General features: G+C 36.4%; 3 protein-coding genes across 3 annotated transcripts in view; all 3 read left to right on the top strand.

The window, feature by feature from the left end:
* The window catches only part of LOC107593098 (glucagon), a 3,337-nt gene extending 1,640 nt beyond the window's left edge, over positions 1-1,697 (top strand). The window contains exons 4-6 of the mRNA XM_016282682.1: positions 167-283; positions 801-944; positions 1,290-1,697. Of these exons, the coding sequence (XP_016138168.1) occupies positions 167-283; positions 801-944; positions 1,290-1,314 (286 nt within the window). The 3' untranslated portion in view covers positions 1,315-1,697. The remainder of the gene's footprint in view (positions 1-166; positions 284-800; positions 945-1,289) is intronic.
* Positions 1,698-2,851: 1,154 nt separating this feature from the next.
* Positions 2,852-13,990, top strand: pcyt2 (phosphate cytidylyltransferase 2, ethanolamine). The gene is made up of 13 exons (XM_016282616.1): positions 2,852-3,097; positions 5,239-5,327; positions 5,429-5,590; positions 6,591-6,657; positions 6,757-6,841; positions 6,935-6,976; positions 7,405-7,543; positions 7,681-7,763; positions 8,229-8,306; positions 11,875-11,940; positions 12,983-13,048; positions 13,131-13,219; positions 13,314-13,990. The coding sequence occupies exons 1-13, from the start codon at positions 2,985-2,987 to the stop codon at positions 13,426-13,428; spliced, it is 1,194 nt and encodes a 397-aa protein (XP_016138102.1). The 5' UTR covers positions 2,852-2,984; the 3' UTR covers positions 13,429-13,990.
* Positions 13,991-16,519: 2,529 nt separating this feature from the next.
* Positions 16,520-23,860, top strand: part of LOC107593084 (guanine nucleotide-binding protein G(o) subunit alpha-like) — a 31,171-nt gene continuing 23,830 nt past the window's right edge. Inside the window, exons 1-2 of the mRNA XM_016282667.1 lie at positions 16,520-17,145; positions 18,346-18,437. Of these exons, the coding sequence (XP_016138153.1) occupies positions 17,016-17,145; positions 18,346-18,437 (222 nt within the window). The 5' untranslated portion in view covers positions 16,520-17,015. The remainder of the gene's footprint in view (positions 17,146-18,345; positions 18,438-23,860) is intronic.

The raw sequence follows: 23,860 nt of genomic DNA on the forward strand, positions 1-23,860 counted from the left end.
TATATATATATATATATAATTATGTATAATTAGAATATATTTAATAATTTTAAATATTTATATGTGTGTAATAATATTGTATTTTATTTAAAAGCCTAACACTAACAGACTTTTGCTATACTAGTTTAAATTCAAACATTAAATCAAACTCTCTTTTTTCTGCCAGTGGTTCGGCCAAACGTCACGCTGAGGGAACCTACACCAGTGACGTCAGCTCCCACCTGCAGGACCAGGAGGCCCAGAACTTTGTGGCCTGGCTAAAATCCGGACAGCCCAAACAAGAGTAGGCCTCCGCACTTCGAACTGCAGTGCCTTATAACATGTGAAAGAGATGGAAATAATAAAAAAAACAAATTAAGAGTGATTGTGCGTGAGAGAGAAGTAGTCAAACTGACTGCTTCATCACACTTTCTCCTGCCCAACATCTGTCTCTTTTTTCTTACGCACCCTGTCCAACCTCACTGCCAAATGCTAATGCTAATAAATAGCGCTGAAACCAGGCTGTGTGCTTCTGGTTATCTTTCTCTGCTAATGTCTTCTGCTTCTGTGCTAATCAAACAAATACTTCAAAATCCTATCTGCAAAGATGCTAATTATAACCAGACATCCCAAAACTAATACTACAAACTTTCTCACAAACTGATTTTCCCAGAAAATCCTACATGCGACATGCTAACGCTAAATTGTGCTAAACTTGATGTAGGCCTGCTAACTGCTTTTAAACCCATCATTAACTGGTTTAAACTTGAAATAAGTGTCATGTACACACGCTAACAAGTTGTTTATCGCATTATGTGCAGTGTTGCAGGCAGCAGAGGTGCTAATTTGCCGCGCAGGAGGCATGTAGACGGCAGTTTCACCAGTGATGTTAACAAGGTCTTGGACAGCATCGCTGCCAAGGAGTATTTACAATGGGTGATGAACTCTAAGACATCAGGGACAAGGTAACATCTTTTCTAGCAGCTAACAACACAGATATGCTAAAGATATCCGAATATTACACTCTAAAAAATGCTGGGTTAAATTCAACCCAGTGCTGGGTAAAACAGGGACAAACCCAGCAATTGGGCTGTTTTGACCCAGCGGTTGGGTTACTACCCAGAAGGTTGTGTTAAACAATTAACCAAACCGCTGGGTCAAAACAACCCAATTGCTGGGTTTGTCCCTATTTTACCCAGCACTGGGTTGTATTTAACCCAGCATTTTTAAAGTGTATGAATGCTAATCAGTACAAGAAGAAAATATGGGTGTATTTTGTGGAAGTTTTATGTGGTTATTGTCTTTTCTAGTGGCAAACGTGGCGGAAATCAATGAGGAACCAGTGGGCTTTCCTGTGAGAGCTAACATTTGGATCCTGATGGGGTTCGATCATCAAAATGAATGAAAGCCATATCGCTTACAGGCAAAATGGATCCAACTCTTGAAATCAAAAGTCATTTTATTTTATTTTTTAAAAAACCTTTGAGCACTGTGGTTGTTATTTATTTTCCCTTAGTGTTAAAGAACATCGTGTAAGTTGTAACAAAAAAAAATATTTTTCTATAGTTTTGAACTATTTTCTATGTGTGCGATAAAAACAAACTCAGGTGAATCACTAACACTCAGGTAAAAAGTGAAAATTTACGTGTGCCACCACTGTATCAAAGTGCCATTGAAAATGGTGTCTTGCTCTGCAAAATAAACATTTTCATATTCCACCGGAGCCTGTTGTTGTTGTATCTGTAGCGCCACCTAAAGGGTGTCTGTAGCAATAAATGTGTTTGCGGTTTCGGTTTGTTTTATGTGCAAAGCCATAAGAAACTGACAACATGTTTATCGAAGATTATTTATACATGGGGTTTTATGGTTATAATAAAAAAGTTACATTTCTGAAATGAGCAAGATTCTTACATTTAAAAAATGCTAACACTTAACACTTCGCATTAAATTAAAAATCAAAATTTTTTTCTCTGCAATTGATCAAAAAAAAACCTCTATAAGAAATAATATATTAAAAAGACAACAAATTTGTTGCAAAACAATATTTTCAAATAGTCAAGAAAGTCAAGAAAAAATGATTATTACTGAAGTAAATTACCTTTATAATAATAATATTATTACACTGGAGTAAATTATGTAAAAAAATATATATATGTTTGCAATTGTTCAGAAAAAAAACCATCTAGGATTTAAGAAAGATGTAAGAAACAAAGAAGAAAAAAATACTATTAGTGAAATAAATTACCTCAATTTCAAGATAACATGATAAGAAAATATTTTGTGCAGTGCATTAATAAAATAATAGTTACATTTCTGAAAAGAGCAAGATTCCAACATTATGTAAAAAACATTATGTTTTCATCCATTTACGAATAGACTACTTGATTTTTAGTTTTACTTTAGGTATTTTTATTTTTAATATCCATTATTATTATTATTACAATAATATCAATTACGAAATATAATCCTAATGAAACATGTAACCTTATTTTGAAATATTCAAAATATATTTATGTTTGTTTTATTTATTTATTTGTAGTTGATTAGAAAAAGGGCAATCTGAGATTTTTCTTTAAGTATGAAAGAAAGAAAGAATAAATATTTGAAAAAGTCCAACTTCAAATAGAAAACCTTTTTTGTGAAAACAGGATAACATACGCAAACACTATCTTGTACAGATTATAGCGTGTGTAACGAAACATAAACACTAATAAAGATTTTTTTTAAATCCTTTTTATTATTATTTTAATCATGGGAGGTTATCGTTTCTTTGCACTTGTTGCAAGAAAATCTCGCGACACTCTGCCGGCGTCACTTCCCAACCCGAGGGGGCGGGGCAACGTAAGGAGGCGTGCTGTTTGCGCGTTGCGTCATCTACGTCGAGCTGCGCACATTCTCTAGGCTTCTGGAAGGACGTAGAGACCGCCGGTGTCATTCATATCAACACGGAGTGATCCAGCCGTTTATCATAACGCCTGCTCGGGGACTTTATACGCATTAAAAACATGATCAGGAACGGAAGCCATGCTGTAGAGGAAGAGGACAAGGGAGAGTCGAGCTCTTCCAGCTACAGCCCGGAGAAGAGGAAGCGGGTGATCCGGGTGTGGTGTGACGGCTGGTGAGTGACACCACATTCATAGTGTGCAGTGCATCTCTACAGCATGCAAAAGCAGCAAGAATGGGTCTTAAAATGTTAGAATTCAACAAAAATGAAGTATAGTTGCGCAGGGATGTTTTTTTGTCATGGTATTTTGACATTTGCCACGGTAGCAACAAAAAGTACCGTGTTTTCGTATCATGACAGTCTTGGAAGAACCTTGGAATACAAAAGTACTTTATCGGCATCACGGTTAATATCACATCGTATTACGGTGATAATTTTTTTAAATATACTATCTATGATATTAAAATTCATGTATGTCAAACACATGCCATTATATTTATACATGCCTTATTAATTGTTTTTCATTGTTTATAAAAATACCATGGTATTACCACAGTACATGTGCACAAAACATAGTAGTACCATAGTATAGTGGTGTTGTGTCAGATGGTGATACTTTGATATTTTCCATGGAATTGAAAGATTATCATAAGTATTGTGTTTATATGGTACAGCATGGTATTTTGAAGAATACCATGGTATGTGTGTCAAAAAGCATGGTATTGTCATGGTAAATGTATTTGTACATGGTAAGGTATTTTGTATTTGTACTTATGTCTATGCGTGTCCAAAAATCTAGTGCCTCATACTGTGGAACATTTTGTTAGTGTAGTAAATAGGCTTGAGAACATTGATATTTCACAATTAGAAAGTGTAGGCCTATCTTTTTCAGTAATTAAATTAAAACTGGAATAACATATATATTAGATGAAAAACTAAAAAAACACTACTAAAACTACAACTGAAATGAAAATTAATTAAAGCTTTACAGAAATATAAAAAAAATAACAAAAGCACAAAATGAATATTAAAAATACTAAAATTACTCACATTAAAATTAGAACTGGAAATAAAATATTATTGTCATGGTATTTTGACATTTGCCACGGTAGCAACAAAAAGTACCGTGTTTTCGTATCATGACAGTCTTGGAAGAACCTTGGAATACAAAAGTACTTTATCGGTATCACGGTTAATATCACATCGTATTACGGTGATAATTTTTTTAAATATACTATCTATGATATTAAAATTCATGTATGTCAAACACATGCCATTATACTTAATGATTGCCTTATTAATTGTTTTTCATTGTTTATAAAAATACCATGGTATTACCACAGTACATGTGCACAAAACATAGTAGTACCATAGTATAGTGGTGTTGTGTCAGATGGTGATACTTTGATATTTTCCATGGAATTGAAAGATTATCATAAGTATTGTGTTTATATGGTACAGCATGGTATTTTGAAGAATACCATGGTATGTGTGTCAAAAAGCATGGTATTGTCATGGTAAATGTATTTGTACATGGTAAGGTATTTTGTATTTGTACTTATGTCTATGCGTGTCCAAAAATCTAGTGCCTCATACTGTGGAACATTTTGTTAGTGTAGTAAATAGGCTTGAGAACATTGATATTTCACAATTAGAAAGTGTAGGCCTATCTTTTTCAGTAATTAAATTAAAACTGGAATAACATATATATTAGATGAAAAACTAAAAAAACACTACTAAAACTACAACTGAAATGAAAATTAATTAAAGCTTTACAGAAATATAAAAAAAATAACAAAAGCACAAAATGAATATTAAAAATACTAAAATTACTCACATTAAAATTAGAACTGGAAATAAAATATTAAAAGCTACATTACATTTTATTTAAAAGCTAAATGTAATATTAATAAATACTATAATAGTATATGAATATATATTAACATAACACTGCAGTGGAGGTGCAGAAATGACACCCTTCACGCTTAAAGATGATATATTCCTCCAGTTCATTTATGAGTGTTGAAATGTAACTGCAGTTATAAATAACACATAGTGTGAAGTGTGGTGCCCAGCAAAGGATCATGGGAAATGGAATTGGAGATTATGTCCCCATGTAATCCCATTGGCCTGGCTAATGATATTACTAGAGGTAAGGGCCCGTGGTGGTTAGATAACCCACCCGTCTCTAGTTACAGCTGTGTGTACAGCTTTTTATTTAGCTGTTATAAAGCAGTTATTACATCACCTGTGTGGTTTTTCTAAATGGAAGTCATGTTTGACCCTATATCTAAAGTCCACATCTGTCTTTACAGCTATGACATGGTGCACTATGGTCACTCTAACCAATTACGACAGGCCAAGGCGATGGGAGATTATCTCGTAGTAGGAGTACATACAGACGGTATGCTTCACACGTCATATTTCAGACCTTCACATAAAGTCACTGTAATGCTGTAATATATAAACTGAGAAATGGTCAAATATTTTCTCTTGTACATTCAGAGGAAATAGCCAAGCACAAGGGTCCTCCGGTCTTCACGCAGGCCGAGCGGTATAAAATGATACGGGCCATAAAGTGGGTAGATGAGATCGTGGAGGGTGCGCCGTATGTTACTACGCTGGAGACGCTGGACAAGTACAACTGTGATTTCTGCGTGCACGGAGGTGAGGGCATCCTTTAGACACTTATAGACGTTAAAAGCAGTCCGTAATCATGTTAATGTCTTTAAAGGTGCCATAATTTACACTTTTGTGGAATTTTAGTTTTTGAAGTACGCTTGTTTTTTATCCAAAATGGTTATAATTTAGTTTTTCATAATCATTTTCATCCTGTTTTATTCTTAAAATTGAACATCCTATATTTGTTACTGTTCCTTTAAGAGTTCTATATTTAAATTATGTTATGATTGAACCTTTTCGCTCATAAAACACACACTGGTTCATGTCAGGTTAACGTCGGTTCAATCATAAGCATTATGTGTAAATATAATATTAATATGACCTATTAATTTGTTAATAAATATTAACATTTGCGGCCATGTGCTTATGTGCTAATGATCGTGATGCCATAATCATGATGATTTCTTAACAACATGTTTTTTACAGTTTATTTTGAGTAAAAGATCTTGGTGTTTAAAAACCTGTTCACACCAAGAACAGTAACTATGAAAATAACTAAAACGATAACTATATTAGTGTCCACAACAGCGGACGATGACATTCTGTTTATTGTTGGTGCATGCTACAGTTTTGTCATCTGCTACTTCAAATACTTGAGCTCTTAAAAAGCCAGGTGGATTCTGATAGGCTGTCAATGTTTATCGTTCATCAGCTGGAAAAATTGTGAATTCTGAAAGTGATTCCAACTATATTGTTCCTCTATGTCATAAAACATCAAATTGCGGTGTGGACATCTCTATTAGAACAAATTAGAACGATTATTAAAATATTTTAGTTATATTTATCTTTATATTTATAGTCCTTCTGTAATTTGTACATTGAAGGAATAACCATTATATGTATTTTTTTTAACCCAACATAGTTCAAATTTAACCTAAATTTAATTGAATCTGGAAAAAAAATCTATTGAATTTCAATAATAATAATTAAAAATAATAATAATAATAACAAATAGAATTTCAATAATTTAATTTTATGTTGCTAGATGATATTACATTGACCGTGGATGGAAAGGATACGTACGATGAAGTGAAGAGAATGGGCCGATACAGGTAAAGTCCAATGGGCCTCGGACATATACCTGCGGCACACCACTGAATTTTGACCCAAGGGTGTGTGTAATGGTTGCTGTATGTCTTTTTCATCAATAGGGAATGTAAACGTACACAGGGAGTGTCTACGACAGACCTAGTGGGTCGTATGCTCCTGTTAACAAAATCACATCACAGTAATGTTGTGAGTATACTTTATCGTTTATTGTGTGTATAGATAAGTGTTATCTGAAGTCTTTTTGTTAGTCCCTAATTCATATTCCTCCCTCTCTCTCAGGATAATGCAGCCTACCAGCTCCACACAGATAACTTTGGGAAGGTGAGTTGATCTGCTGATGTCCAGATTAATATTTTTGTTAATATGATATTGTAATCTGCTGTCATATGAAGGTTTGACCACTAGAGGTCAGGGATTACCTGTAAACCATAAAAATTGTATTATATTTTATTTTATGTTATATATTTTTTCATCAAACCTAATAATCTAATTAAATCCTGATGGATAAAATGAAATCTTCTGCAACATTATTTCCATCTTTATATTTAGTCTGCTTGGAAATGTCCATATTACAGTAGTTAAATAGGTTAAGTTTTTTAAATGTTGTTTTTAATTCCAGTTGGAGAACATACTGTACATAACTGGAATTGTATATGTGGTGTATGAGTAACAAAACTCCTACATACTGTTCATTTGAATATTTTGGCATTTGCAAATGCAAAACTTTCTCATGTATCCTTTCTCCTCAGGGCCCTAAAGGGCACAGCCCTTGGACTGGCGTCTCTCAGTTCCTTCAGACGTCTCAGAAGATCATCCAGTTCGCCTCAGGAAAAGAACCGCAGCCGGGAGACACAATTATTTATGTGGCCGGAGCTTTCGATCTCTTCCGTATCCTTTTAAAATCACGTCACTCCACATTTAGCTTCTGAAGAGATCCATAAATCTGGAAAAGTCAGGAAAAATTCAGTTGAACATTTTTAAGCGGTTGTACATTTGTTTTGGCCTTGACTATCTGACCCGTATAGACATCGGTAACGTGGATTTCCTCAAGACTGTTCACAAACAAGCAGAGAAACCTTACGTCATTGTCGGACTGCACTTTGACCAGGTGTGTTTCATAAAAACAAACGCGCACAAACTCTTTACGGGATTTTACAGACCACTCCACCCTCATGGTGCTTGTCGAAAGGGCAAAATTTGCTATAACAAGCTGTTTTTAATTCTTGCGATAAACTTTGATCAGACAGAAAACCTCATGTGAATCAGGAAAAGGGAAGTTCAAAGTTACAACCTCAGCATGACGACATGCAAACCTGTTTTACAGTTTTTTAACTTTGCCTCAGGGGCACAAAACAAAACAAAAGTGAAACAAAGTTATAATTGTGAATAGTTTTAAAATTGCCCAATTTTAAACAATTGGTTAGTGACATACCGTAAACCTTTGGTTAGTGCATCTTAGTCGGTCTGTAATTGTATTAGTGACTTATGTGTGAATTATAGCAGTGTGTAATTTTAATGTTTAGTAAATGTTATTTTTGTGTTTATAAATTGTAGTTGTTTTATTGTTTTGTAGGAAGTGAACCGCTACAAAGGAAAGAACTACCCCATCATGAATATTCATGAGAGAACTTTGAGTGTGCTGGCTTGCAGAGTAAGTGCATAACTTACGCCGCCTCCATTGATTTCTCTGCGTTTCGCTTAAAGGGGTCATATGATGCTTTTTTTAAAGATCATTATTTGGTGTAACAGAATATGTTGACATGCTTTAATGTTCAAAAAACACATTTTTCAAATACTGTACATTATTGTAGGTCCTCTATGCCCCGCCTCTCTCAAACGCTTCGTTTTCAACAAAGCCCCCTCCTTTGACAAGCGCAGTCTGCTCTGATTGGCCAGCTGACCCAGTGCATTGTGATTGGCCGAACACCGCAAGCACTCGTCGGAAATGTAACGCCCCTTACCATAATCGCGAGCTTCATCTTTCAAAATAAATGAAAAGACAGAGCCCGAAAGGGGAACAGAGTCGCGTGACAGACACAGTGATGAAGCTAGTCTCTCTCGCTCTCTCTCTCACACACACGCGCGCACACGCACACACACACACACACACACACAATGCACAAAACTCCGCATTTGAACAGTCAATAGCAAATACTTAAACTAATAACAAAACAGTAGCTGATTCAGAAGCGCCAGATTGTCATAGCAAAGTCAGAATTACCTCCTCTCCTAGGTTCACGAAACGGTTGTCCATAAAATGCATTGCTGTTCTGTTGTAAGTAATCTTAAAGATTCCTAAATGCATCTACTTTCGGAAGGCCAAATAAAGTGCTTTTGCTTTCGCACTGAAACACACAGCGTCTCCCTGACATGCTGCTTCAACACTAACTGCGGTTACTGAAACCACGCCTTCTTTCTTTGCGTGCACATTTGGGCGCATTATGCTAATATTTCCACATAGTGAGGTAGATATGTGGGGGCGTGTTAGAACGAGCTATTTTAGGGGGGCGTGGCAGAGTCTTAACTTTGATAAAGAATATCTCTTTGGTTTTGAGACTTTAGTCTTTGCAACTTCAGGGATCTTATCTATGCACAATCAGCTTGTAACACTCCAAAGAGAAAGGAAAACTTGAAATCGCATCATATGACCCCTTTAAATTTGCTAAACTTACTGCTGCTTTTAATAATTTATTGGTAGTTTGCATAAATGACCATCTCCTCCAATCTTTTGTCAGCATTTTGCATACATTACTGCCACCTCCAGTCAGTTCTCTGGATTGTGCATTATTTACTGTCTCCTCCAATCCCGTTTTATTATGTTGCACATTTCAAGTTGTTTTTGTATTCCAGACACTTGTTTAAGAACAATGGGCCATTGTATGCAGAGAGAGGGAGTTACATATTACAAAAAAGGAAGGATGGGGGGAAGAAACTGGGCAGAAACATTAAGAAACATCTCAAGGTCAAAAGAACAGACACCATAAGCAGTGATAAAAGTTAATTTGTACTGCATGCTTATGAGACACCTATTAAAAATCTTACGCCTTGAGCTAATCCAAAACATATCCAAGTTTACAAACCCTCTCATTCATCCACAGCACACATACTCTCGTGGATCAGGCAAATACCAGCATACCTAAAGCATTAAGTCGCATTCAGACAGAGCCCCCCCATTGAGCTGCCGATATCAGAAACATGCAGTGGAACTCCAGACCTTCCTCATACTGTAATATCACTGCAAACCACACATGCATTTCTTTCTGAAGACTGCTGAATAATGAGAGGTTTCATTTGGCTTTAAGATTTAGAACTTTGGCTGATTTGGACAATTTTAGAATGTTTGAACTTGGGGAACTATAGAATTGTAGAACTTGAGGACACATGGCGAACTTAGAACTGGAGAACAATGAGAATGTAAAACTTTTAGAACTTAGAGAACGTAAAGAACAGAGAGTCTGGAGAACTTGGCAAACTAGAACTGGAGAACTTGGCAAACTAGAACTGGAGAACTTTGTGAATTTGTAGGTGTAACACAGTTCGTAGTCACGGAAACAAGGAGGCGGGAGCCTGCGAACATTTGAACAAAACTTTTAATAAAATAAACAAACACAAAATGAAAGTAAAGCGGCAGCCCCTCGCGGACGACTGCCGCACACAAAACACAAAATAAAATCCAGGCCTGGTCCTCTCTCGTCCAACACTGTCGTCACTCCTCCTTTTATCCTTCCGGAGCTCCTCCGTGGGACTCGAGACCGGTGAGTGGCGTAGGTGTCGCGCATTAGCATTTACTCCACCGGGCTCGCTCCGTTCCCACGGCTCTCGGCCCCGCCCCTCTCGTCACAGTAGGTCCTTGAGATCTTAAAACCTAGAGAAATTAAATATAGAGATTGTAGAACCTAGACAATGTAGAACTTTAGGACTTGGATAACTCTGAATATTTACAACTTAAAGAAATTAGATCTACAAACATTTGGAGAATGTAAAAGTTAAAGGAACTTATAGTTATAGAACTGGAGAACTTTGTGAGCTTGGAGAACTCTGAAAACTTAAATAAAGAGTAAAGTTAGAGAATGTAGAACCTAGAAAATGTAGAACTTTAGAACTTGGATAGTTCTGAGAAACTACAACTTAAAGGAACACTCCACTATTTTTGAAAATAGGCACATTTTCCAACTCCCCTAGAGTTAAACAGTTGAGTTTTACCGTTTTCTAATCCATTCAGCCGATGTCACTCAAAAATGACCAAAGAGTTTCTATATTTTTCCTATTTAAAACTTGACTTTTCTGTAGTTACATCATGTACTAAGACCGACGAAAAATGAAAAGTTGTGATTTTCTAGGCCGATGTGGCTAGGAACTATACTCTCATTCCGGCGTAATAATCAAGGAACTTTGCTGCCGTACCATGGTTGCAGCAGACGCAATGATATTACGCAGCGCCTGAAAATAGGCTAACTTCCATCAACATAACCAACTACACAAACTTAGTGCCGGTCACGTTGGAAGTTACCTAGCTGGGGACTATTTTCAGGCGCTGCATAATATCATTGCGCCTGCTGCACCGAAATTATTACGTCAGAATGAGAGTATAGTTCCTAGCCATATCGGCCTAGAAAATCGCAACTTTTCATTTTCCGTCGGTCTTAGTACACGATGTAACTACAGAAGAGTCAAATTTTAAATAGGAAAAATATAGAAACACTTTGGTCATTTTTGAGCAAGATGCTAACGGTCTAATCAGATTCAATGATCTATGCTAAGCTACAGCTAAAAGTGCTACCGCCAGACCCAGAGATCGGCTGAATGGATTCGAAAACGGTAAAACTCAACTGTTTAACTCTAGGGGAGTTGGAAAATGAGCCTATTTTCAAAAATAGTGGAGTGTTCATTTAAGAATTTAGAGAATGTAAAACTTGGGGAACTTAGAACTATAGAACTGGAGAAATGTGTGAGCTATGAGAAGTCTGAAAACTTAATGTAAAGAAATTAAAAGTTAGAGAACGCAGAACCTAGTGGAAAACTTTAGAACTTAGAGAACTCTACAACTGGAGAACTTTATGAGCTTGAAGAACTTAGAACCTAAAAAAATGACAACTTGAAGAAAGTAGAACCTAGACAGTTTAGAACTTAAAGAATCTGTTGTAGAACTTTGAGTTCAGTTTATAATCAATCTTTCATTTAGACCATGAATAACTGTCTTGTGATTCCCTTGTCTTCAGTATGTGTCTGAGGTTGTGATCGGGGCTCCGTATGCAGTAGGAAAAGACCTTCTGGATCACTTTAAGGTACAGTACTAAACCGTTCATTGTAGAGAATAAGAATCTAGTTTTGGTGTAACCCACTTCTAGACACAATAACACAATAAGAGGCTTTGAGTGTGAAGAGACACAAAGCTGTGTGTGTGTGTTGTGTAAAGCTCTGGGACAGCAGCCAGACTCCAAGGCTTTAGTGACTGAACACTATTTCAGCAATTCTGTGTTGTCCTGCTTCGGGAACAATCTAGAGATTTACTGCTCGCCTCTTTAACCACAAACCCTCAGACAGTTACAGAGCGTTCAACCATGCATTAGAGTTTAACTCAAACGAGTGCTTGGGACATTTTCTCAGTCCAGATGGGGAAAAAATACAAAGGATGCACAATATATTGATGACATCATGTATTTGTAAAATAAATGTAGGTTTATTGGTTATTATATAAAGAAAAAAATTTTAATACTGAAATGGTTACATTTTATTAAATTATATACAGTATATGATATATATGGACATTTGACACTGAAAAAATAATTTAAAAATGAATTATCATCTGCTTAATTAAAAAAAAAAAAGAAAAAGTAGAGCTTAAATAGAGATATAAATTGTTACTCTCTACTTATCTACTTATTTCCTTTTGACATGTTTTAAGTTTTTTCTTCCATTATTTTTTCAGTGCCAAATTTATGAAGCACTACACTAATATCCAAATATTCTGTTGTACGTTAAAATATTTTGATAAATGATTTTAGTTTGAACTGTTTCTGAACTGAAACTTTTTTACAATTATCTGCTCATCTAAAAGTGTCTCGTTATCTCAACCAAGGTCATTATAGTTAGCTAAAAATCAAAATCAAAAAAGTTCTTTACTTGAAATAAAATAAAAACATATATAAAAAAAAAACTACAAAAAAATTACTAAAACTTTAACGAAACAGCAAATATAAAAATAAAAACTGATTCAAAACATTAATGAAAACTATAATAGTATCTCAATGATATTAAAATTACACTATACATATCAGAATCTGCAGTCATGTATCTATATCTGAATGTTCATGTGCCTGGCTGTAGGTGGATCTGGTGTGTCATGGGAAGACCGAAGTGTTTCCTGACACAGACGGGACAGACCCTTACGCCGTGAGTAAAGTCTCCTAATATGCATCTCTGAACGATCTTTTCTTCCAATAAAACAGTTTTTACCCATTGACTCTTTTCACAGGAGCCAAAGAAGAGAGGTATTTTCCGCATCCTGGACAGCGGCAACAATCTGGCCTCCGACGACATCGTGCAGAGAATCATTGAGAACAGGTTTGTGGGCAATACGAGCAAAACGTGAAAGCATCGCTCACTAGAAATCTTATGAACATATGCAAATGAGCCGTGTCTCTCTTTGTCCTGGTAGGTTGCAGTTTGAGGCCAGGAACCAGAAGAAGGAAGCTAAAGAGATGGCCGTGATCGAGGCTTTGAAGCGTAAAGATGATTCGCTGAAGACCGAGACGGCTCTAACGAATAATTAACCAAAATATCCAAGCCAAACAAATCGAGGGCTTCATCGTAGAACCAAAATGACCCTCGGACTGTTATAAAACACCCTGAACGAACAAATGCCTGAGCTGAGGCTGCTTTTAAGAGGACTTGGAGAAACCGAGACTTTTTTTTTTCTTCGTACGACTCTTTGACGACAAAAGCACTTTGTTGTGCGTGGAGAATTTTTATGGTACCTATTAAATGGATTGGAAGACTTCCTCTGTGGATGGGAGGAACATTGAGAAACATTCAGCAAATACTTTTGTGTCATATAGGAAGGTTATGGGAAGATTGTGTAATTTCAATAGTTTTTTAATTGGGGCGATCCATCCGCTCGTAACTGGTTGAGCAGAGAATCGCTTTGCGAAGAAACACTTGATGTTGACTACGATAGTTTGCATAGTAGCTGATAGTATGTATGTAAGCTTATTCTGATTTTATGTTTGGATTTTGTTTTATTTTGCGTTTTATATTCTGTGTCATGGAAATATATCCAGGTCACATTTTACCCCAAAATCAAAAAAGAAAGAATTTTTTTTCATAAAGAAATGTTCTTGTTTTAGGACTATTAAGGCATTTTTTTTGCATTGTGATATTATTTTTTATTATTTAATTTCCATTTATATTCTCATTACCATAATACATCTGGACATTTACATTTTTATTTTATAAATTTTTTTTTGTTTGCAGATCTCATTATTTGCCGTAATGATTCATATTAGATTCTCTTTATAGTATTTTTTTTATAGATATGTATAAATTAAGGATGCACTACCATGATATATAAATACTTTACAATTTAATTAATATATGCTATCCTTTTTTATATTATATATATATATATATATTTTCCATTTTGATAGTGAGATTTTGGCAAATGGGCTATATCGATCAAAATAATGTCACAATGCAAAAAAATAAAATCATTAAAATATTAAATCAAAATTAAAACTTTTTTGTGGTAAAATGTTATCCTGGCCATTTTTACCTGGTTTTACCCTAGTAACTCTTATTCTGGTGGTGCTGTTGTAGTTTTACCTTTCTCATCATCATCAAGAAACAAATCTCAGAAGTTTTTTCAAATATTGTTTCATACAGTGTCCACGGTCACATATCTGGCATTTTACTCTCTCTTATACCACTTTTATTTCCACTTTCTCACCTTGTTGTGATGTGATCAAAGTCACAACCAAAGACTCTTTGACCTCAGGTGATTGTTACATGTCAGTTTAACGTCACAGTTTCATTCATTTTAACATGCAACATAAATAATCTTTACAAACATCAGTCTAAACCAAACTGATTGTCAAAATTCAAACTTGCTTTTATCTCATATGTACTTTTATCTTGTTTTTATGCAGTTTGCCACCTGTTTTTGGTTTTAATGAATGTCAAAGCACCTTGCAATTGAAGCATGTTTATTGTTTTTAACATTTCCTGCACATTTATAGTGAATAGTTGTGAAAAAAACACAAATTTAATGTTTCTACTTTGCAGAAATGTTGAGTGACCAATTCTGAATGTGGTGTTAACGTCTTCAGACAATCTTTAATTTATCATCCCATGATTAACTGTAAATCATCAAAACACATACATTAATTGCAAATTCTATGCAATTTTCACAATAAATATGAAAACAGGCTGTTCTGACTATTATTTGAACATTAATGCATTAAGCGCATTAAAATCTAATTACTGAATCTAATTGAGTCAATTTGAAGATTATGTATGCATCTTTCAGACTGAACTTTATGAGAAATACATAATATTTTCCACCCCTGCTAATGATTTTTTATGGATATGGTCTTTTTTAACACAATGTAAAGTACCAGTAAAAAGTTATATATATATACAGTGGGTACGGAAAGTATTCAGACCCCCTTAAATTTTTCACTCTTTGTTATATTGCAGCCATTTGCTAAAATCATTTAAGTTAATTTTTTTCCTGTAGTTGCCAAGGAAACATTTTTCCTTTTAATTTAGTTTAACTTGATGTACTTAGCCTATAAAAACTATATAGACATATATAAAAATAAACTACTAAAAATGACAAAAACATTAAAACTACTAAAATTTTATCTGAAATGAAAATAAATAATATTTTAAATATTGATTAAAGCCATAATAGTATGATACTAAATTAACATTGTGAAGTAAAAACATTCTCAACTGAATTTTACAGCCGGTTTGAATTTGTGTGGTCACTGATTGTACAAAGAAAATATTTATGGTTAATAATAAATATAATAATTATAAAGTTTTATTGTACATATTTAAGCTGATGCGTAGTGAGTGTTTTTTGACTGCTTCCGTGATTTAGTTTTTGTTGTAGCCTATTAGATAAAAAACTATAACAAAATAATAATAATAAAAAATTTCATTTAAATTTATTTGATTGATTTCATATTTTATTTTATTGTTTATATGGTATTTTATGGCATGTGTTGTTTGTTTATAGTTACTTTGAACGTTTTTACTTTATATTTTTACTTCATTTTATTTTAAAATATTGTATTAATTCATTAATTTCATTTCATTACATTTAATTGTATAATGAGTTTCAGGGTCTGCCAGTCACTCTCGCACAGCGCTTGAGTGGAACCCATCTCAGGTGACAACACTTCCTTCCTAAAGAACGCGGACACCCAGTAGCCCCTCACTGCAGAACACAAGATCCAGGGGGCGTGGTTGAATCCACATCTAGGGGATGGAGATGGGTAGGTTTAGGGATCCGGGGGTGGAGACGGGTAGGTTTAGGTCAGGGCTGCCCAAACTGTCAGAGCTCAGTGTTCAAGCTCAGTGTCCTACAGAGCGTCGCTTTTTGGGGGTGTCCGGAGGCGTGGTTGGATCCAGATCCAACTCCTCCCACCTTACATATATCTAAACCAGGGGTGTCCAAACTCGGTCCTGGAGGGCCGGTGTCCTGCAGAGTTTAGCTCCAACTTGCCTCAACACACCTGACTGGAAGTTTCTAGTATGCCTAGTAAGAGCTTGATTAGCTGCTTCAGGTGTGTTTAATTGGGGTTGGAGCTAAACTCTTCTGGACACCGGCCCTCCAGGACCGAGTTTGGACACCCCTGGTTTAGGTATATGTAAGGTGGGAGGAGTTGGATCTGGATCCAACCACGCCTCCGGACACCCCCAAAAAGCGACGCTCTGTAGGCGACCCGCACCGTTTAGTTTGCTTGTAATGAACCGGTAGAGTTGCGTTGTGGAATAGGAGTGTTTGTGGGGCGTCTGACAGTGTTTACGTGAGATAAAACCCGTCTACGCGATGATCCCGAACCAGCAGGAGCGCTGAGTCAGACGAAACTAACCGGGAACAGGCGAATTTGAAACTTTTTTTTCGAAACTTTCCTTCTCTCTCTCTCAGATTTGGAATCAGATCATTCCAAAAACACACGCGCAGTTGACTTTGGTGTCATTTTACGCGTTAACCGGAGGGACTTTGGATAAGAGCGCGCGGTGATCTCCGGGATGTTTTTACGTGTGTTTGAACGGTCCTTTTCGGTTCCATCCGTAATGTTGGGATTTCTGCTGGATCTTTAGCTGTGTGGGAAAGACATGAGCTCTGGATATGGGTCTGTGTCTGGGCTCAGAGGTGACCGAGGAAGGAAAGAAGGCGAAGATCCACAGCTCGCAGATAGACAGAGATCTGTACGAGTGCGCCAAGAGAGAGATGAACGTAGTGAAGATCCTCATGCTGGGTAAGTATGCTTTTAGTTGGTTTGGTTTTGATCTTTACATGGACCTGCTTGTTCATTAGAAATGTAATTTTGGGTATTTTAGTTTACTTGTAACTAAAAGATTGTGGGTTTGAACTCCAGATCTGGTTTATTTATTCAGCAAAAGATATGGGCTTGAAATGGAAAGTTATCAGTCTACATAGCCAATCTCTCCAAGAATGTTGGTTTAAAATCCCAGTTTTGGTTTGAAACCAACAGGTTGTGGGTTTGAACCACAGATTTGGGCAGGTTGTAGATTGAAACTTAACATTTTTGGGTTTGTAGGAGGTACAAACCCAAAAATGTTAAGTTAACTGCCCAGATGTGAAGTTTTAACTGATATATAAAAGGTTCAAGTCTCAGTTATCGGTTGAAACTGAAAGTTTGGTGGGTTGAATCTTAGATATGGTCAGTGAAATGGAAGGTTGTTGCTTTAAAATATCAGATTCGTGCAGTTATCTGAACATTTGTGAGTTTGAATGTGAGAAATGGCCTGATATGAAGGTATTAGCTTCATATACTAAAGATCTGTGCTGGTTTGAATTTTCTATTTGTGCAGGTAACTGAACCATTCTGGGTTTAATTTTCATATTTATGTAGGAAACTGAACCATTGTGGGTTCAAATTTCATATTTGTACAGGTAACCGAATCATTCTGGGTATAAATTTGATATTTGTGCAGGTAACTGAATATTTCTGGGTATAAATTTGATATTTGTGCAGGTAACTGGACAGTTTGAACCTCAGAATTGGCATGGTAACTTAAAGGCTGTGGGTTTGAATTTCACATTTGTGCAGGTAACTACCGTAAATGGTTCTAGGTTTGAAACTCAGATTAGGGCTGGTAATTGAAAGGTTGTGGGCTTGAATTTTGTATTTGTGTAGGTAACTGTAAAGTAATGGTTTCGAACCTCACATCTGGGCTGATAATTGAAAGGTTGTGGGTTCAAATTTCATATTTGTGCAGATAACTGAATGGTGGCAGGTTTGAACCTCATATCTGGAGTGGTAACTGAAAGGTTGTGGGTTTGAACTTCAGAAAGTGTTGATTCATGAACAGTGAAAGCTGTACCCTTAAACTAGACATTTATCTTAGGTTAATATAGACTGTACCATTAGATTTTGTTAAAAGTGTAAACTAAATGACTAATTAGTAATTATGAATGACCTATTTTGATGTAGGTGCTGCTGAAAGTGGGAAAAGCACACTGGTCAAACAGATGAAGATTATCCACAGTCATGGATTCACCAAACAAGAGTTAGCCAGTTTTAAGGTAAGACATTTTGTTATGTTCTGTTGTTTCCACACACTTGATGTCCAGAAGTGCAAGAGGTTAATTGCATTTAATAGTTTAACATTTGTTCCATACTATATTTTGTCTGTGCGCTCTGTACTTTCTCTGCCATCTGTGTTTGGGGATTATTAAAAGTTTAAGGGGTCATTGGTTCAGCTGTGAAACAAGACCTCAGCTGAACAGAAGACTGGATCTTGCTTCAGCATGTTTTTTGTTCTGTTTGGAAGAGAAAGATTAAGGGGAAAGGAAACATGACACAAAAAGTTTTTGAAGTTTAAAATATGGTTTACTTCCAAGCAAATTTTCTCTCTAGTTCGTTTGACAGTCAGTGTGCACTTCCTCTATAGTCAACCATCTCATTGCACACCTTTTTTGACCTGTCACTCACAAGTGTTACTATAGCAACATAGTTAAGATGCATGATGGTTCCTTTAGACTAACCTGCATTCTACATACGCTTTATCGCCACGGGAACAGAAAGGAGATTAATTTGCTCATTCATAGTAAACCACAGCCAGCTGTGTTCTCAACACGATCATCGCCCCTGGTATCACTAAAACTGCATTTTGTTTATTGTCACTTCGAGGCAAAATGTCATTTTTGAAAACAACAACAATAGTAGTGTTATTCAAGCCCATTCTTCAGGTAACCAAAAGACCCTAGGCTAGGGGTTAGCAGTATGAACCAAGTAATTTAATATCACTCTCTATATATGACGAATTTGTTATAATTTGCTTGAAATTCAAAGAAAAAGATGTTAGTGCTAGGTTATAAAAGGATATTTTATGGCTATATTTAGACATTACAGTTCAGATTGCAAAAATAAAGACTTTTATTTAATCTACATCATCCTGTGTTGGGCTGAGCACGGAGCCTTGAGGTATCCCAAACTCAAGATGTGACTTAAACATGGCTCGTCTGCATTTACTACAAAATTATGTTATTGTATGACATCCTTTAGCTTGTGAGCAACAGATTACAAGAAGTGTGCTAGGAGTTTGTTGATAGGGCACTTTGGCTGCAGAATGAACAGAAAAAGGCTAACTAGTAGCCTATGTTTTTTTTAGCTTGTTTTTGAGAGAATGCTACCTTACCTCACTTCCCTCATTATTTCGTTCCCTCTGCCTTAATAAAAGCCACTTTGATCCTTTGGAATTCAGGAATTTGTCCATCCAATATTTGTGCGCTGACGCTTATCAAGCTAACAGAGCGTTAAGAGACATGTTTCTAGTCAGATCTTTCTCCAGTTGTTTTATAAATTAGCTAATTTTGTCAAAAGACGGATGATCCATCGTATCTCCTGTGAAGTGCCAGATCCGCATGTGTGCTTGCTTGGGTTAAACAGAGACTTTGTGTACCATGTTCTCTTCATTAAACCTTCCCGCAGGGTCTGTTTGGGTTAGCTACACTTTTCTGTGAGTCTGAATTAGATTGATGGACTGAGAATGTGCAAGTGGTGTTTTGAAGTGCCTCAGGGAATGCTTTAAAACCTCAGTGACAGCTCCAGCCAAATGCATAGGGATTGCCAGGATGGTTAACTAGATGATTAGTCATCAAGCAACTAGCTAGTTGTTTTGTGAGATTTTTAGTGGCAGGGGAATGTAGCGAATTTAGCTCAACGACCGGAAATATAAATAATTAACCATAAGTAGTTATAATTAACTATTCATATTTTAGATCCGCTGTAGATATTTAGCTGACTATCTGCCGGCATTCCTTTAGGCAATAAAACCAGTGATATCCGCATTGGTTACCATGGAGCCAGAGGCCTGTTCTGCCTTTCTGAGGTGTTAGGTGCATTTCGGGGGAAGGGTCCATAGACCCTCGTAATTGGCCCTTTGGTTAGGTGAGGGGGCATTAGATATTATTTGTTAAATATAACAAAAAGTTGTGTGTCTGATTGGTCCAAATGCTACAGGAATTAATTTAAGAACCTATTAGCATGCTAATAAACTGCAGTGATGACTATGGTAGTTGCTTGCAAGAAAAATTATGCTTCCCTATTGAAGTGCTACATTTTTGTTACTGTCAGATTGTTGCCATGTGATACGGTTTTATTGGTCTTTGTCCTGTATTTTAGGCTGATTTGTCACCCGTATGACAACATTGACCATCACACAATGAAAAACCATGAACAAACCCTTTAAATAAACACTCACCGCAATGCACACACCTTTTTTGGGAAGGAATCATCTAGGGCTGTGCAAATAGTCGAATGCGATTGTTATGCGCATCTCGTCAGTAAAGCCAGTTCTGTGATTAGTAGTAAATCTCCATCACCTGCTTTCAAATGGAGCAGCATTTACTACACAGAGCCGTAGTTCACTGATAAGCTATGCAATATCACGTTCATTATCGCCGATGTGAAAGCATTTGAAAGCAGGTGATGGAGATTTACTACTAATCACAGAACCGGCTTTACTGACGAGATGCGCATTATCATCACATTCGATTATTTGCACAGCCCTAGAATCATCATCTGTGCAATCTTTTGCCAGCACTTCCATTTATCTTTAAACAAAACAAGAATTGTTGGAATGTGGGTTAGAATGACGTTATGATTTCAAGCATAACAAGGCAAGCTTTGTCTGTACAGGAAACAACAGTTTTTACTAACATCTAGAAATGCAGTTTTTTTTTTTCAAACATTTGTAAATGTATAAATGGTAAGTTTGCTACTGATTTGCTATGATGTTGATTCGTTCTGTAGGCATTGAACTGAATGACATCAAGTGCGAAGTATGTGATCTCTAGATCTGATTAATGTTAGCCATGTCACTGCATAGTTTGTGCCAGTCACTGTGGTGTGAAACTTTTCTGACTAGAGGCACAATGTTTGTATTTTGCACCACTCTAATAATAATAACTCTTATAATAAATACCACTCTTTAATAATTCAGCCCAACTGAATTTCATCTGTTTGTGGAACGGGAAGAACAAAACGGTAAGGGCCCATAATAGGGCTAGGCTAACGTCTCCCATTGTTCTAGAGACAAAATAAACATTGCCCTTAAGCCAAAGGATGACATACAATAGGCTAATTTTGTAGTAAATGCAGACGAGCCGAGTTTGAGTCATGTATTGAGTTCTGGATACCTCAAGGCTCTGTATTCGCTCCATCAAAGTTTGATGTAAATAAAATGAAAAGTTTACAATCTAAACTATAATTTTTATGCTGACCTCTTCTAAACGGTTTTCATCTGTTTGTGGAACGGGAAGAACAAAACGGTAAGGGCCCATAATAGGGCTAGGCTAACTTCTCCCATTGTTCTAGAGACAAAATAAACATTGCCCTTAAGCCAAAGGATGACATACAATAGGCTAATTTTGTAGTAAATGCAGACGAGCCGAGTTTGAGTCATGTATTGAGTTCTGGATACCTCAAGGCTCTGTATTCGCTCCATCAAAGTTTGATGTAAATAAAATGAAAAGTTTACAATCTAAACTATAATTTTTATGCTGACCTCTTCTATGCCTGTGTTTTCTCTTAAAATGTATGTGGCCGGTCACAGGGTTTCTAATGTTCAAAGTCCAGTTCCTGCTTCACCAGTTTTTGTTGGACAGATTCATAAAGGGTCATGCTTTCTCTCACACATGCATATGTTTGTACAGACCCATAATTATGGCTAGTTTCATATTGTACACAAGCTTGCAGACACAAGCACGGTCTGTAATCAGACGTAGTGTCGCACAAGGGCGGACCATCGACTGTCAGAGGGAGGCCAGGGAAGGGTGTGGTAACCTGTGGTGTGTGTGAATCATAAATGCAAGGGAAAATGTGACGTGTTACAGATAAAAAAAAGGGACTTGTCCTGACCTGAATGTCGCAGGAGTGTCTTTCTTTTTCTTTACACTAAAATGTCGCTGCAGTCTTGAACCACACTGTGGTCTCTAACAAGTTGTCTTTCCTGTTTCCTTCTTTTTTTTTGTTTCTTACAGAAGACACCTGTCTCTCCTTGTTCTCCTCGCCCAAAGCTACCACTTCACCTTAAAGTTAACATGACAAGCATTTCTTATTATTATCCATGTTGAAAAGAGTTGTGCTGCTTAAAATTTCTGTGAAAACCGTAATACTTTTTTCACGATTCTTTTATAAATAGAAAGATTAAAAGAATATAATTTACTTGAAATACATCTTCCTGACCCCTAAACTTTTGAATGGTAGTTTATATTGTTACATTAATAAAGATTACACATACAGTGCTGCTTGAAAGTTTGTGAACCCTTCAGAATTTTCTATATTTCGTATTCCATATGACCTAAATGATCATCAGATTTTCACACAAGTTCTGAAAGTAGACAAAGAGAATCCAATCAAACAAATGAGACAAAAATATATACTTTGTCATTTATTTATTTAGAAAAATTGTCTAGTGTTACATATCTGTGAGTGGCAAAAGTATGTGAATCTTTGCTTTCAGTATCTGGTCTGATCCGGTTTTGCAGCAATAGCTGCAGGTAAATGTTTATTGTAACTGCTGATCAGTCCTGTACAACGGCTTGTTGGAATTTTAGACCATTCCTCAGAACAGAACCGCTTCAACTCTGTGATGTTGGTGGGTTTCCTCCTATGAACTGCTTGCTTCAGGTCCTTCCACAACATTTCAATTGGATTAAGGTCTGGATTTTGACTCGGCTATGCCAAAACATTAGGCACATTTTTTTTCTTTTTTAACCATACTTTGGAAGAACGACTTGTGTTTGGGGTCGTTGTCTTGCTGCATCTCTTGAGATTCAGTTCTCAGACAGATGTCCTGACATTTTCCTTTAGAATTTGCTGGTATAATTCTGAATTCATTGTTCCATCAATGATGGCAAGCCGTCCTGGCCCCGATGCAGCAAAAGAGGCCCAAACCATGATACTACTACCACCATGTTGGGATACTACCACCACAGATGGGATAAGGTTTTTATGATGGAATGCAGTGTTTTCCTTTCTCCAAACATAACACTTCTCATTTAAACCAAAAATTTCTGTTTTGAATCCATCAATCCACAAAAAAGTTCTCCAATAGTCCTCTGGCTTGTCCACACAATCTTTAGCAAACTGCAGACGGGCAGCAATGTTCTTTTTGGAGAGCAGTGGCTTTCTCCTTGCAACTCTGCCATGCACATCATGGATGTTAAGTGTTCTCCTGACAGTGAACTCCTGAACATTAACAATAGCCAATGTGAGAAAGGCCTTTAGTTGCTTTGAAGTTACACTGGGATCCTTTGCAACCTCGCGGACTATTACACAGCTTGCTTTGGAGTGATCTTTGTTGGTCGACCATTCCTGGTTAAGGTAACTATAGGGCCTTTCGCACCGCTTTAGTTCCAGAACTAAATGTACAGTACTAAAGTACTGGGACGATTTTGCGCGAACTATTTCCCAGTACCATTTAAAGGGTTGCATTCGCACC

This window comes from Sinocyclocheilus grahami, unplaced genomic scaffold (assembly GCF_001515645.1).
Source record: "Sinocyclocheilus grahami isolate Dianchi unplaced genomic scaffold, SAMN03320097.WGS_v1.1 scaffold163.1, whole genome shotgun sequence".
Taxonomy (NCBI): domain Eukaryota; kingdom Metazoa; phylum Chordata; class Actinopteri; order Cypriniformes; family Cyprinidae; genus Sinocyclocheilus; species Sinocyclocheilus grahami.